Below are 16302 nucleotides of genomic sequence, written 5' to 3' on the forward strand. Positions count from 1 at the left end.
AATAATTATCAACTTGAGTATTCTGGAAGATGAACATTCTAGACAATTTCTAGATAGGGTAACAGCTCCAAGTCCTTCCCTTAACATAAAGTAACATAAAAAATAAATAAATGGCTTAGGATTTGGGGATTAGGGTCACTAAATTAGGATGGGGGTCACTAAAATCTGATTGGTCATCTAAAATTTGTATCCTACCATTAAAACTAAATACAATAATATGCTGACTCATGGTGCTGGCTTTTATTTATAATACTAAAAACAAGCCTTTTTCTTTTTTTGTAGTTTTATGAACACAAATACGACATGCACATAAACTGTCTATTCTTTTTCTTGGCTGCGCAGCCTGGCATTGGGACTGGTAACTCTGATGGCCAGCAGGATTGCTCTTTCCAGTGGCTTTGTGGTTCTTGGAGGATATACTGTGAGCAATCTCCACACAGTAAGATTTGCTACACATCAGCAGCACTTCAAGCTCCTTGACACTGTGGACCAGGAACTTGAGAAACCACTGGGCAGCATGTGCTTTGTTTTCTTGTTGCTCCTGTAACCAGTTTTGGGCATCAAGATCTAGCCCTCGCTTCTGTGCACCCTATTGTCAATGACTCTGGGTTTTCGCCATTGTGCTTAATTTTGATATATCAGTCTGCCTGGTGCTGGATGAACTTCTTGATTCTCTTTTTAACGGTATTGGGGTTCACCAAAGGTCTGAGGGCGGCCATGATGTCAACTAAGAGATGGCTCACAACCAGGTCATTTTTAAGAATTATCAAAACTACATTTAGGGACAGTTGGGTGGCTCAGTTGTTAAGTGTCTGCCTTTGGCTCAGGTCAAGATCCCAGGGTCCTGGGATCCAGCCCAGAACTTCCTGCTCCACGGGAAGCCAGCTTCTGCCTCTCCCACTACCCCCTGCTTGTGTTCCCTCTCTCACTCTCTCTCTCTCAAATATATAAAATCTTAAAAAAAAAAAAAAAAATCTACATTTAAAGAGAAAAACCCAATAGGAATGTGAAAAAAACAAAGAAAAACAAACCTTTTCTTCCTAGGATTTTCTCGGCAACTAGCAAAGAAAAAAGGCAAAAACAATCTGAATGGTAAATTCAAATTGGCTACATGAGATCAGCTTTCCACACTTGCAAAAATACAATACCTGCATTATCTCTGCTGTTACTAAAAGTGAAAACAGGGCAAAATATAATTGTAGAACTGCTTTAGAAAAATTCAGAGAATCATACTCATTTAATGTTTTTCACATTCACTTCATGTGCTCTTGATTCATATATGCCACAGTATGTGTTTATATTTTAAAATAAAGAGTCTACTACTTGTATATATTACATCTCACAGCATCAACACATATGTATACTTTAAGACTAGTCTTTGGATTCCTGTTCTTCTGATTCTCGTGACCGTTTCCGGAAATTCAGTGAACCTTCTGTTTGCAAAGAAGATACAACAGCATCTCTAAATCCCTGAGGCTGGAAGATGAAAAAACATACAAGTATGGTTTAAGAACATCTAAAATAACAATTGGTTTTCGAAATATTTTTAAGTTATTGATAAAAGAGCTTTATTCTTGAGACAGAAGTTATGAAGCACTGTGAATGCAGAGGTTAAACCTCTTGAATTGGTGTCCAAGCCAAAGCTGTACTAGAGTATTTCAGATCTAGAGTATTTTATATCTGTACCTATTTATTTATATATTGTTTATACATACACACACGGAAGTAACAGTGCATTATAAAAATACACTCCAAAAGAAAATCTTAATGAACTTTATAGTGACTCTATTGAAGAGTAAAAGGAAGTAACATGTACTAATTACTTAGGTGCTTTACAAATTTATTTTCATAATTAAATACTCAAAATTCAGTTTTCCAATTAGGATACTTTAAATGCACCTAAGCAGTACAAAGACTGAGTTGATAATTCAGTTTCAGAATTTCTTTTTATTTCTGTTTTTGTCCTAAAAATGAGATGCCAAGAATATATCTGGCTCAATACTACTGATAAATATGCATATTTCAGCCAAAAAAGTGTGTTCTATGATTTTAAATTATAGGAAAATTAACATTTTAAAGCAGGATATATTTGGTGGCTATGACAGAGCTATAATATCTACAGACTAAAATGGGTAATGTTAGTATTTTTTTCTTGGAAAATCTTTAACAACTTTCACTTGAAAAATTTTTAATATCCTGACATTACATATGGCATGGAACACATTAGCCTACAAATAAGTATTTCCTCTGTTCTTAAGAATAAATTTCAGTACAATTGTCACCGGAATATTCTGTATATATACTATTTTGAGGATAATGTTCTAAGCATCGAAAGCTGTCCTCAAATATGCTTGCTGCCTACAGAAGTTAACAGAAGCAATTTGTAAATGCTCTCTTCAGATAATTACTGCCCACCAACACCAAAACCCCACTCTAATCAAATAATACTGACTGTGATTTGAAACAGTACTGTAGATTCCTTCTGGCTTGGTGATTTGTACAATGTTGCCAACCTGCTTAGAGAAAAAGAATAAATATACACAAACACATGATCTTAGTTAGTTCAAATGACTGATATAATAATTTACATTTAAAATTTTTCACTACAATTCTATTGTTTCCTTCCCTAAGGACACAGAAAGCAAAGAAATATCAAAAAGATTCCTTTAATCAATAACTATATGTATGCATATAATAATTATTACATATAATAACAAGAGTTGTTTATATAAGTGGAATTTTAAAGCAACCTAAATGTCCAATGAGTAATTCAAATAAATTTCTACATGACAAAATACTATTGATGCTGCAGAAGATGTGGAAAAAAAATTTAACAATATAAGAAAATGTTAATAATATAGTAAGTAAAAGTTACGCTGTGTGAGCACACATTTATGAGTATGTAAATCAACATATATAGAAAAATTACTAGAAGACTACAATCAAAAAGTTGTTACTACAAGATAAAGATTATTTTTGTTTGTTTGTTTTTCCAACTTTATACAGTAATTGTGTTACTTGTCACGACAGAAGTATTAGACAATTTCTTGGGATATAAATGAGGAGTACATAGTCATATATCATACTAATACAAATAAGCAAGGAAGACAGATTCTTTCAAAATGATTATATCCAGAGAATCATCTTCATGACAGAACAAGGTCTGTTTAGGTAGAATCTTATTGTGTTCTCTACAAAGTAATATAAAAATGAAAGCTGAAAGTAGTTAGATATAAAATTCTAAGCTCTTATTAAGCTTGCTCAAATATTGTAAAAGCAACAAATATAAGCAAAAAATTTTATTAAATTATTTTTAAAAAATTTTTTAAATTAAGTAATCTCTATGTCCAACATGGGGCTCGAACTCATGTCCCCAAGATCAAGAGGCTTATACTCTACAGACTCAGCCAGCAAGATGGCCTATGCAAAAAAACCTTTTTTTTTTTAAGATTTTATTTATTTATTTGTCAGAGAGAGAGTGAGCACGGGCAGAGTGTGGCAGAGGGAGAAGCAGGCTCCCTGCGAGCAAGGAGCCTGATGTGGAACTCGATCCCAGGACGCTGGGATCATGACCTGAGCTGAAGGCAGCCACTTAACCAACTGAGTCACCCAGGCGTCCTGCAAAAAACTTTTTTTAAAAAGATTTTTATTTGTATATCTTATCTGAGAGAGAGAGAGAGAGCGAGAGGGAGAGAGAGCAGGGGGAGAAGCAGAGGGAGAGAATCTCAAGCAACCTCTGAACTGAGCACAGAGCCAGACAGAGCACAGAGCACAGAGCCCCACAGGGATTGTGGAGCTCAATCCCACAACCCTGAGATCAGGACCTGAGCTGACACCACGAGCTGGGTGCTTAACTGACTGAACCACTCAGGTGCCACCTAAGCAAAAGCTTTTTAAGTGCTTTTCAAAATTACTCTAAAACTGATATAACTTATTCACAATAGCCAAAAGACAGAAGCAACCTAAATGTCTGACAGATGGATAAACAAAATGTAATTTTTACATATAATGGGATCTTATTTAGTCTTGGAAAAGAAAGTTCTTGTCACGATGTACAGTGAACATTGAAAACTATGCTAAGTGAAAAAAGGCCAGGCACAACAGGATAAATATTGCATCACTCCACTTACATGAGGTGCTTAGAGTACTCAAATTCATAGAAGGTAGAATGGTGGTTGCTATAGACTGGGGGAGGGAAGAATAGCAGTTAGTGTTTAATGGAAGCAGTTTCAGTTGGGGAAGATGAAAAAGTTCAGGAGATGGATGGTGGTGACGACTGCACAATAATGTGAATGTACTTCATGTCACTAAACTGTACACTTAAACAACAAAACATAACATTTTATCATATGTATAATTTACTACAATTTAATTTTTAAAAAGTGTTTTGAAGTAGGCTCTATACCCAACCTGGCGCTTGAACTCACAGCCCCAAGATCAAGAGTTGCATGATCTACTGACTAAGCCAGCCAGGCACCCCACAATTTATCAATTTTAAAAAACTGACATACGCGAGGAGCACTGGGTGTTATATGCAACTGATGCATTGTTGAACACTACATCTGAAACTAATGATGTACTATATCATGGCTAATTGAATTTAAATGAAAAAAAAAAAAACAAAAACAAAAACAAAAACAAAATACCATGTCCCTCTCCCTACCACAAAAAACAATGATGTAACTGCACAAAATGCAGATTCTAACTTAGAGAAAAATCATAAACTCTCAGAGCTAAAAGAATCACCTTCTTACACACAATGTAATGCTGATTACATTTTTGGCTGCTTGGAGTTTGTTTTCTACTTGGTTCAAGGCACATGGTTACAGGGTGTCAGGAAGGCTTGAGTGTGGCTTGGACAGTAAACAGTAGGGTTCTCTCAAATTCCCTTTTGGTGTTTTGCTGTTCTGATATAAAAGAACCCACTGCTTCTGCTTGCTGTAGACTGCCTAGTTTATGGGAGGGGAGGAGAAGAACTCTGATGAGCCTAGCACCTTCTCAATGAGCCTGGTGGCTGGTATGGCTACTCAGGATTGGGGCCCAGTGTTGGCTTTCAGGCTGGCCACGAGGCTGCTTCCTCAAGGCTTCCAGAGCTGAGTCACAGGTGATTATGCTACTGGAGGCCTGAGGAGATTCTGAGCCTTCTGGAGACTCCAACACTATAGCCATGAATGGGAGAGTGGACTTCCCAAAAAAGAACCTTGCCCACCAATAACCTGAGTCAGCCTTGGCGAGACCAGGGTGGCGAGGGATGGCTGCACTTGCACAGGAGATGTTACCAGAAGTGGAACCCAGGACACACTGGTAACAGGTGGCCACAAGCGAGCTGCTGGAGGAGATGGCTGCCATGCAGTCGCTTGTGGGCTGGTGGAAACCTTGTCAGTAACCCCTCATGGGCCTCAACACATTATCATGGGTGCGGGGATCAGGATACTAGGCCACAGAGCCCATTTGCAGAGGGATCCTGGAAGACTGCTCCACAACAGAGGCAGGAGCAGTTTCTGATTTGTTTTCAAAGACAATTCAGAAGGACGCATTGGTTCATGATATGTTACTCTTCAAAGTTTGAAACTGCCCCTCTGCTCAGACACAATTCAAAAGAGAAGCAATCAGCGGTGCCTGGTGGTGCCATTTGTTAAGTATCTGACTCTTGATTTTGGCTTAGGTCATGATCTCAGGGTTCTGGGTTCAAGCCCCACTGAGAGCTGAGCCTGGTTGAGACTCTCTCCCTCTCCTTCTCCCTCTGCCCTTCCCTCCTAGTGCACATTCACTTTCTCTCTCTCAAATGAATAAATCAATCTTCAAAATAAAAAAAGAGAACAGGTGCCTGGGTGGCTCAGTGGGTTAAAGCCTCTGCCTTTGGGCTCAGGTCATGATCCCAGGGTCCTGGAATAGAGCCCCACATCGAGCTCTCTGCTCAGCAGGGAGCCTGCTTCCCCACGCCCCCCGGTCTGTCTCTCTGCCTAGTTGTAATATCTGTCTGTCAAATAAATAAATAAACTCTTAAAAAAAAAAAAAAGACAGAGAAGCAATCAGAGATCACAGTCCATTAGTTTACTGTTTTAGGTTTATACTTTTGGACAAAAACAACAGAATCCAAAATGTCATATATTCTGTAATTGCAACTGTAGGTAAAAATGAAGTAACTGCTGTGTAATATGTAATATAAGAATAGTTGTGTTAGGGATGGAGATTATAAATTTTTACAATGCTTTAGTGTTAGTTCTATCTTTAATACAAAATATAACAGAAAAAATGGGGCGCTTGGCTGGCTCAGTTGGTAGAACATGTGACTCTTGATCTCCAAGTTGTAAGTTGGAGCTCCACTTCAAGCTGAAATTACTTAAAAAATATTTTTTTAAATAAATAAAAGTTAAAAAAATAAATATATATAACAGAAAAATAGAGGAATAGCTCATTTTAGCCTACCTTATTACAAAACATCACTCTCTGATTTAATAAAACAAAAATTAGCTAACCTGAAAAATTAGTATCTAAACCACCTTATAATATCACTATATATCCAAAAAGATACCCAATACATCTGAATTTTCTGAGAAAATTATTAAAAAATAAATAAGTTTTTGGGGCATCTGGGTGGCTCAGTTGTTAGGTGTCTGCCTTTAGCTTGGCTCATGATCCCAGGATCCTGGGATCGAGTCCCACACCGGGCTCCTAACTCAGCAGGGAGCCTGCTTCTCTCTCTCCCTCTGCCTGCTGCTCCCCTACTTGTGCTTATTCTCTCTCTGTCAAATAAATAAAATCTTGAAGAAAAAAAAAAAGTAAGCAAGCTTTCAAGCTTTTACATGTTTATTAAAAATCCTAAAGTCAAGTGGTCATTAAAAATTCAGGTTGAAAAATTTCCTCAAATTTCTAAGTAAAAATAAAATAATTTTATGTCATATCTGCATCTCAAGAAATCTTTTTAAACAAAAAACTAAACCAAAGAATCACTTGGCTCATGGCCCCAGCTGAGATGAAGCTTAACATATGGCTGAACTACACAGTTTGGGTCAGGAAGAAATAAGACAGAAGCACAATTTGTGCTCTAAAGCTGAGCACACATATGAAACACTGTGTGGGGGTGTTGATATATTACTCCACTCTATCACCAGATCTTCTTGGCAAAGAATGATATAATTCTGAACAATCTCAGCCTCGTATTATCATGAATATGCTAACTGGAGGAAAACCCGCACAATATACAGGACAGAGACAAAAGTACTTATTTGAATAACTGCTGGAATGTCATTTCATTGTTAGTCAAAGGGTAAAAGTCAGGTGTTTTGGTGAAAGATGGGGACTGGAGTATAATACAGGACACTAAGGTTCAATTCTCAAAATAAATTTGGCTAATCAAGATTTTTAGTTTTCTGCTCAAACTGGAAGTTTCATTTTTATAACTATTTTTCCCCAGTGTGAATTTCTATTTTTGTCCTTTCAAGATAAACTAAATTCTGGAACACATACAAGATTTCATGCAACTCTAATGACTTAAAGATAACTGGTTTCTTTTTTTTTTTTAAGATAACTGGTTTCAAACAATGAAGAATAAAACTATTTAATTCTATTAAATGAGGTCAACTTATTTTGATTATAATAAAGTATGCACATTACTTATCATATATCCCCAGCTTGGGGGGGGGGGAACAGTTTAGAGAAAAGGATTTTACCTAAAAAGGAAGATAAGAGCTATACTTCCAGATTTGCTGGCAATCAACATAATACTGTAATTACATTGTAGAAAAAGCAATTACAGTAAAAGAAACAGACTATTATAGAGTCAGCTATAAAATGTGGATATTACTACTTATTTCATAGTTATTTGGAAAATAAAATTAAATACACACACACACACACACACTGCTTAACACAATAAAGGACAGTTAATAAAATTTCAATAAATGGTAGCTATTAATTACCCTTAATCTTTCTGGGCAGACTTGGTCTTCTCATGTAGGTATAGATCCTTCAAAGAGTTATTAAAGGGATTATATGAAATATTATATATAAACTGCCCAGTAAAATACCTATCACAAGCAAGCAGTCCTAAAATGATAGTTTGGGATATAGAAAAAACTTATGGAACAGAGATCCCCTACACCCATCTAATTCAGGGAATTTGGGTGTTGATTACGTGTCTGCCTTCGGCTCAGGTCATGATCCTGGGGTCCTGGGACGGAGCCCCACATCAAGCTCCATGTTCACAGGGAGCTTGCCTCTCCCTCTCCTCCCCACTTGTACTCCATCTTCTCTCAAAAAAATAAATAGAATCTTTAAAAAAAAAAAAACTATCTAATTCAATATTCAACACCATTCTCCAATTTCTTGGAAAGGATGAGTAAGAAGCTGAAAGTCATAAAATGGTTAATGCTTAAAAAATGAGCCTAATTTTCTGATCTCATGGGTACCTTAACCAAAGCTAACTTCTAGAATTTGACAAAGGCAAACATTTTCTGATGAATGCATTAAAAGATGAAACATCTTGGTTTGCTCATATTTTTGTATTTTCGATGTATCTCTATTAGTGAATATTTAATAGTAGAGTAAGAGTGGACTGCTACTATATACTCATTCAAGGAGAATCCCTAAAAACATTTACACAGTGGGATGCACTTTACGGAAAACCTAAATCTGGGAAAGTATAAGCAGTATGTTCAAAACATTCTCATCTGGAGAACTATTGCCAAAGGGTTTGTTGCTGAGGAAAGAATTCCTTTTGTGATCCAGAATATAATGACTTATTTACAGAACTGGGGAATGGAAGTCAATTGTAAAGCACTATGTGTTACGAAAAAAAAAAAAAAAGTTACCTGAGCTCTTTGGAATTTTTTTTTTTTTTAAGATTTTATTTATTTATTTGCCAAAGAGAGAGAGTGCGCACAGGCAGGCAGATAAGTAGACAGAGGGAGAGCCTGATGCAGGGGTTAATCCCAGGATCCCAGGTCCATGACCCAAGCTGAAGGCAGACACTCAACCAACTGAGTGACCTAGGTGCCCCACAGAAATGTTATTTTTAAAAGAGACATAAACCACAAGAATTGGTTTCAAAAGATGTATATAAGTGTAATAAATTCTGCATGAGCTCAGAGTAAGGAAAACCTAATTTGGTCAGGCATGATTTTTTTTTTCAGTTTGGAGAAGAACAAAAATAAATGTAGGCAAAAACTAAGACAATTTCACTGACCAGACCTGATATATATTTAAGTAACCCTTTTTTCCATCTTTGCCCACATGCTTTCTCAATTTCCTCCTTTCATTACAGTATTTCCAAACCAACTGCTTTCAGTTATACAAATTAATCTCAAAGCAGAGGGGCTGGCATAAATCTGACATTTCTAGAAGTGTAGAATAAAAGACTCCACAGCTTTCATTTGCCTGTTTTAAAGAAAATGAAAAATGGTTTGTTCACTTGCTCAGCAGCTTTAAAAACAAATACAAAGGTTTCATGCTGTCATAGTTTTATTTTAAAGAACAATACTTGTGAAAGGCAGGTAAGTAACTGGGTAACAAAAGTAGGATAGCAAAATACAAAAGAAAACAAAAATAGACACAATTTCGTACAAGAAATATACTAAGCAACTATGAAAAGCCATCCTATTTTCCACATAAATTAGTCCTAAAGCTAACCTCACAAGTTTTCCTTTGCCTAATTTTATTCTTCTTTCAATCCCTTCTAGGAACACAGAGTACCCACCTCCTTCTGCAAGGCTAATAAATGGTACTTGATTTCAAAGAGCTTTAGAAGGTAGCATTCCTTGGCCACCTACTCATTTCAGGTGTACCCCATCATTTAAATATTCCAAAGAATTTCCTATGTTAGCTAAATGTGCAGTTTAACAACATGTTTCTATGTTTTCTCTAGGTGACAGAGGACAAGGCAACAAAAGCTTTCATTCATGAGACACTATAGATTTCACCCACTGCAGTAGATCAAAGAAAATGTAAATGTTTAGTGTAATTAACCCAATATTCAGAATTATTAACTTGTTTCTATACTGACCTTTGCTTTTGGTCCCAATGAAAGATTAGCCGTATTGTAGCAGCATGTCCCCAACTTTCCCCTAGTGGGAACAAAAACAGAACAACTGTATATTGCCTTACTGACAAGGTTATTAAGTCTCTCAGAATGCCTCTGACCAAAAGAGTTTTACTTTACCTAATTTAACATGAGAATATACTTACACTTTTAAAACCCTTGTACACATGGGTAACATCCTGAGATTAACAGATTTTTACCTAGCCGTGGAAATACTGAAGATCATTATCCTTTACTTGCTTTCAGAAAACTTTATAGTTTGAGTCAACATTTTGTCAGTCTTCTGTATCATCAGACCTATTGCTGGCTACCAGAAGAAAAGCATAAACTTCGACAGAATATTCTTGAAGAATTTAGTAAAAGAAAAATCTTGAAGCACTGTGTCCTAACAAAACCACGACTGAAGTTAGAAAGAACCGTAAGGGGGTGCCTGGGTAGCTCATTCTTCGGCTCAGGTCATGATCTCAGGGTCCTGGGATGAGCCCCACATCGGGGTGTCTGCTCAGTGGGGAGTGTGCTTCCCCCTCTCTCTCTCTGTCTGCCTCTCTGCCTACTTATGATCTGTCAAATAAATAAATAAAATCTTTTTTTAAAAAAGTAAGTCATAAGTCTGTTTACTGTAGTGTGATCGGTATTTAAATGGATTCACCCTTCCTCCTGCTTAAGACTTTCTGAAGGGGCCCCTGGGTGGCTCAGTGGGTTAAAGCCTCTGCCTTTGGCTCAGGTCACGCTCCCAGGGTCCTGGGATCGAGCCCCGCATCGGGCTCTCTGCTCAGCAGAGAGCCTGCTTCCCCCTCTCTCTCTGCCTGCCTCTCTGCCTACTTGTGATTTCTGTCTGTCAAATAAATAAATAAAATCTTTAAAAAAAAAAAAAAGACTTTCTGAAGGCAAGAGTCATCTTACGAATATTTATATACTCGGTGCCTGACACAATAGTTGCCAAATAATAGGTGCTTAATAAATGGTTGTTAAATAACTGAAAGGATGAGTGGGTATCTAAGGGCACTGCGTTCCATGCCAAGACTTATCAGTGAAGGGGCGCCTGGGTGGCTCAGTCTTTAAGCGTCTGCCTTTGGCTCAGGTCATGATTCTAGGGTCCTGGGATCGAGTCCCGCATTGGGCTCCCTACTTGGTGGGAAGCTGGCTTCTCCCTCATCTACTCTCCCTGCTTGTTTTCCCTCTCTCGCTGTGTCTCTCTCTGTCAAATAAATAAATAAAATCTTCAAAAAAATAAGACTTATCACCAAATAATCAGAAACAATCTCTGCTTTCATAGAACTTCTAGTACTGAACAAGCATCACATGAAAGAGAAAAAATGTGCTAAGTTAATAATGCTTATCTGGGGCATCTGGGTGGCTCTGTTGAAAGAGCATGTGATTCTTAATTTTGGGATCGTGAGTTCAAGCCCCACGTTGGTTGTGGAGATTACTTAAATAAATAAAAAACTTAATAAAAATGCTTCTCTGATTACCCACCCAATGCAGGAACAAGCAAGGCCTGATTTCTATCAATCTTCGTTGTCATCTGATTAGTTAAAAGTACCTAAAAAAAAGAGTGAGAAAATTAGGCGAATCTCTCCCCAAAATTACCAAGGAAATAGTTCTGTGATTTTAGTGTTCTGAATACAATTTAAAGAAAAAAATATTTAGATTTCATTTATTTAATTGACAGAGAGAGAGAGCACAAGTAACCAGAGTGGCAGGCAGAGGGAGAGGGAGAAGCAGGCTCTCCACTGAGCAGAGAGCCTGATGCGGGGCTCCATCCCAGGACCCTGGGATCATGACCTGAGCTGAAGGCAGCCCCTAAACCAACTGAGCCACCCAGGCGCCCCATGAAAAATATATTTAGGTAATGAAAACTTTTCTGATAAATTTTTAAATTTGCCTATAAGTTATCTGAAAACATGATTCCACTGAATATAATCATTTTTAACAGACAAGAGCAACTGTGAAAATGGGAAAATAAAAATATTACAGATAATAAATACACAAGAGTGTAAAGAGACCACATAATAACTTCATAACTGGGAGCACCGGAAAAACCTTACTTCAAAAAATGTAAGTTTTGGATGGGTGCCTAGGTGACTCAGTCAGTTAAACATCTGCCTTTAGCTCAGGTCATGATCTCAGGGTCCTGGGATTGAGTCCCATGTCACCTGCTTCTCCCTCTCCCTCTGCCTGCTGTTTCCCTTGAGCACGCTCTGTCAAGTAAACAAATAAAATCTTTAAAAATAAATAAATAGGGGCGCCTGGGTGGCTCAGTGGGTTAAAGCCTCTGCCTTAGGCACAGGTCATGATCCCAGGGTCTTGGGATCGAGCCCCACGTCAGGCTCTCTGCTCCGCAGAGAGCCTGCTTCCTCCTCTCTCTCCCTGCCTGCCTCTCTGACTACTTGTGATCTCTGTCTGTCAAATAAATAAATAAAATCTTAAAAAAAAAAAAAAAAACTGGGGCGCCTGGGTGGCTCAGTGGGTTAAAGCCTCTGCCTTCGGCTCAGGTCGTGATCCCAGAGTCCTGGGATCAAGCCCCACATCGGGCTCTCTGCTCGGCAGGGATCCTGCTTCCTCCTCTCTCTGCCTGCCTCTGCCTACTTGTCATTTCTGTCTGTCAAATAAATAAATAAAATCTTAAAAAAAAAAACAAAAAAAACCTAACTAACTAAATAAATAAAATTTAAGTTTTGGATAAGCCAATAGAAACCACCCAGACCAGGGCGCCTGGGTGGCTCAGTCGGTTAAGCGTCTGCCTTTGGCTCAGGTCATGATCCCAAGGTCCTGGGATCGAGCCCCATATTCGGGTCCCAGCTCAGCGAGGAGTCTGCTTCTCCCTCTCTTTCCGACTGCTACTCTTTCTGCTTGTACTCTGTCAAATAAATAAATAAAACCTTAAAAAAAAAAAAAAAAAAAAAGAGGGGTGCCTGGGTGGCTCAGGTCATGATCCCAGTGTTCTAAGATCAAGCCTACATCAGGCTCCTTGCTCAGCGCGAAGCCTGCTTCTCCCTCTCCCACTCCCCTTGCTTGTGTTCCCTCTCTCACTGTGTCTCTTTCTGTCAAATAAATAAATAAAATCTTAAAAAAAAAAAAAAAAACAAAGAAAGAAAAGAAAAGAAAAAAACCACCATACTAACAGCAGCAATATCAGTAGTGGTGATAAACATTTACTGAGTACTTACTATATGCCAGAAACTATACTAAGTGCTTTACTTTCCTTATTTTATCTAGTCTTCACAATAACTCTATGAATGAGGTAATATTATTAATATTTTTTTAGATAATTAATCCAGTTTAACACATGAGAAATCAGAAGTTTAGAAAGATTGAGTCTGGTATTTTTTATTTTTTTCCTACCGCTGTTGCCTCTCTAGAATATATTTAATCAAAAGAGTGTGAGATACTTAATAAATAACTCAATGTTTACATCTTTAGGAAAGTGGCAAATATACGATTACCATTTCTGGTTTTATAGGAAACAGACAAAAATTATGAGAAAAGATTTAAAATCATAAAGAAGGGCGCCTGGGTGGCTCAGTGGGTTAAGCCGCTGCCTTCGGCTCAGGTCACGATCTCAGGGTCCTGGGATCGAGGCCCGCATCGGGCTCTCTGCTCAGCAGGGAGCCTGCTTCTCTCTCTCTCTGCTTGCCTCTCTCTCTACTTGTGATCTCTCTCTGTCAAATAAATAAATAAAATCTTAAAAAAAAAAAAATAAAAAAAAAATAAAATCATAAAGAAAATATAGGAATGGTAAAAAATAAAACCCAGTAATCAGGTCAAATGACTGAAAATTATAACTATACTAGTCTGCTAATAATAGGTGTTGCTTTACTCAAGGATGGCTTTTAAGGCTAAAAATAGTACTAATTCTTTTGGATTAAACAGTGACCTATAGAAAAGATTCCATGTTTTGAAGGATAGTAATTTTTTTTTTTTTTAATTTTAATTCCGATTTAGTTAACATAGTGTTATACTGGGTTCAGGTGTACAATATAGTACAACAACTCTATACATTACTCAGTGCTCATTAAATGCACTCTTTATTTAAAGATTTACTTATTTGAGAGTAAGTGAGCAAGCGGCAGTGGGGGGATCCTTGAGCAGACCCCTGCTGAGTGGAACCTGACATGGGGCTCAATCCCAGGACCCTGAGACCATGATCCAAGCTGAAACCAAGTGTTGCACACTTAAGTGACTGAGCCACCCAGGCGCCCCAAGATAAGTGTACTTTTAATTCCTTTTGCCTATTTCACCCAGTCCCCCACAAACCTCCCCTCTGGCAACCATTTGTTTGTTCTCTGTAGTTAAGAGTCTGGATATGTGTATATGTATCTACACACACACACACACACACACACACACACCCCACATCTTCTTTATCCATTCATCTGTCAATGGACACCTGGGCTGCTTCCATATATACACATATATATATATATGTATACATATACATATACATATATACATATATATATATTTTAAACTGGCTGCATTCCTTTTTTTTTTTAAGATTTTATTTATTTGACAGACAGAGATCACAAGTAGTCAGAGAAGCAGGCAGAGAGAGTGGGGGGAAGCAGGCTCCCTGCTGAGCAGAGAGCCCAATGCAGGGCTCGATCCAGGACCCTGAGACCATGACCTGAGCCCAAGGCAGAGACTTTAACCCACTGAGCCACCCAGGTGCCCCTGCATTTTTTTTTTTTTAATTTTATTTATCGGAGAGAGGCAGCCCAAGCAGGGGGAGGTGAGGCAGAAGAAGAAGCAGGCTCCCTGCTGAGCAAGGAGCCGGATGTGGAACTCGATCACAACTCTCAGATCATGATGAGCCAAAAGCAGATGCTTTATCCACTGAGCCACCCAGGTGTCCTATCTTGGCTATTATAAGTAATGCTGCTACAAACATGGGGGTGCATATATCCTTTTGGATTAGTGTTTTCTTACTCTTTGGGTAAATAGTGCAATTACAGAATCATATGTTAATTCTAACCAACAGATCACAAGGTTCCTTTTTCTCCACATCCTCACCAACACTTGGCTGTTTGTGTTTTTTATTTTACCCATTCTGACAGTGTGAGGTGGTATCTCACTGCGGTTTTAATTTCCCTAATGGTGAGTGATGTTGAGCATCTTTTCATTTGTCTGTTGGCCATTTTGTACATCTTGTTTGGATAAATATGTGTTCATGTATTCTGCCTGTTTTTTGATTGGATTATTTGCTCTTTGGGTATTGAGTTGTATAAATTTGGGGTTTTTTTTTTTTTATACTACCCTAAAGCCAAAAGACATTTATTCAACCCTATAAGCATTGAGTTGTATAAATTCTTGATATATTCTGGATACTAACCCCTTATTGGATATGTCATTTACAAATATCTTTTCCCATTCAGTAAGCTGTCTTTTAGTCTTGTTGACTGCTTCCTCTGCTATGCAGGAAGCTTTTTATTTTGATATACTCCCAATCACTTATTTTTACTTCTGTTTCCCTTGCCTCAAAATGAAGGACAGTAATTTTAAAGTACAGAAAGACTGTTTAAGGTTGACTGAATACAGTAAAAGATTATCAGGCACCTCCCAGCCCCAAATTCTTCAGAAAGAGTTATTTTAAATATTCTTCCAATACAGATCTTCCCCCCAGAAATATGACAGATACTACTGCAAGCTGACAGTGATAAAGAACTTCTATAAAAAGCAATGAGAAAAGATACCTACTCTGAAAAAGGCATCAGTTCCATAAGAAAACTGAGAAAGAAAAGGCTGGCTATTCCCACTGCAGTGATAACACCCTAAAATTTTTGTTTGTCTACAAAGGAGAAATCTGTGCTCCATCTAGGTTTCAATTAGGCACAAACTGGATGACATGACTTTCTTCTAGTTTCTAGACATCACTTTCTTCTAGTTTCCCTTCCCTGAAGCCACAGTGGTTTCCCCATGTATTATCTCACATCGGGCATCTTGGAAAAATCTAAACAGGAATTTAAATTGGTAATTAACTGAAATATATGACTAACTGGCATCCCCAACATGCAGAATACACTTTACAGACTACCAAGTGTTTAAGGTCTAGCAACTGGGATATTTATTTGTATCAAGACTTTTTGGTTAGAGGTGCACCATTCAATTCTGCAGCCATTAGGCACACACACAGCTATTTTTTTTTTAAGATTTTATTTATTATTTATTTGACAGACAGAGATCACAAGTAGGCAGAGAGGCAGGCAGAGAGAGAGGGGGAAGCAGGCTCCCTGCTGAGCAGAGAGCCTGATGTGGGGCTCGAT

The 16302-nt window shown here is 37.9% G+C and overlaps 1 protein-coding gene across 6 annotated transcripts in view; it reads right to left on the reverse strand.

Moving 5' to 3' along the window:
- Positions 1-954: 954 nt before the first annotated feature.
- RAD51C (RAD51 paralog C) overlaps positions 955-16302 on the reverse strand; it is a 39783-nt gene continuing 24435 nt past the window's right edge. For 2 of the 6 annotated variants that reach the window (XM_032320878.1, XM_032320873.1), the window contains 4 exons: positions 11516-11582; positions 10004-10064; positions 2453-2513; positions 955-1476 (listed from right to left, as the gene is read on the reverse strand). In XM_032320878.1, coding sequence (XP_032176769.1) covers positions 1372-1476; positions 2453-2513; positions 10004-10064; positions 11516-11582 — 294 coding nt within the window. In that variant the 3' untranslated portion in view covers positions 955-1371. Of the gene's footprint in view, positions 1477-2452; positions 2514-6321; positions 6343-7922; positions 7970-10003; positions 10065-11515; positions 11583-16302 lie in introns of those variants that run through there. The other 4 variants (XM_032320874.1, XM_032320876.1, XM_032320877.1 and 1 more) reach the window with 4 other exon arrangements.

The sequence above is a fragment of the Mustela erminea genome, chromosome 18, assembly GCF_009829155.1.
Source record: "Mustela erminea isolate mMusErm1 chromosome 18, mMusErm1.Pri, whole genome shotgun sequence".
Lineage (NCBI taxonomy): Eukaryota > Metazoa > Chordata > Mammalia > Carnivora > Mustelidae > Mustela > Mustela erminea.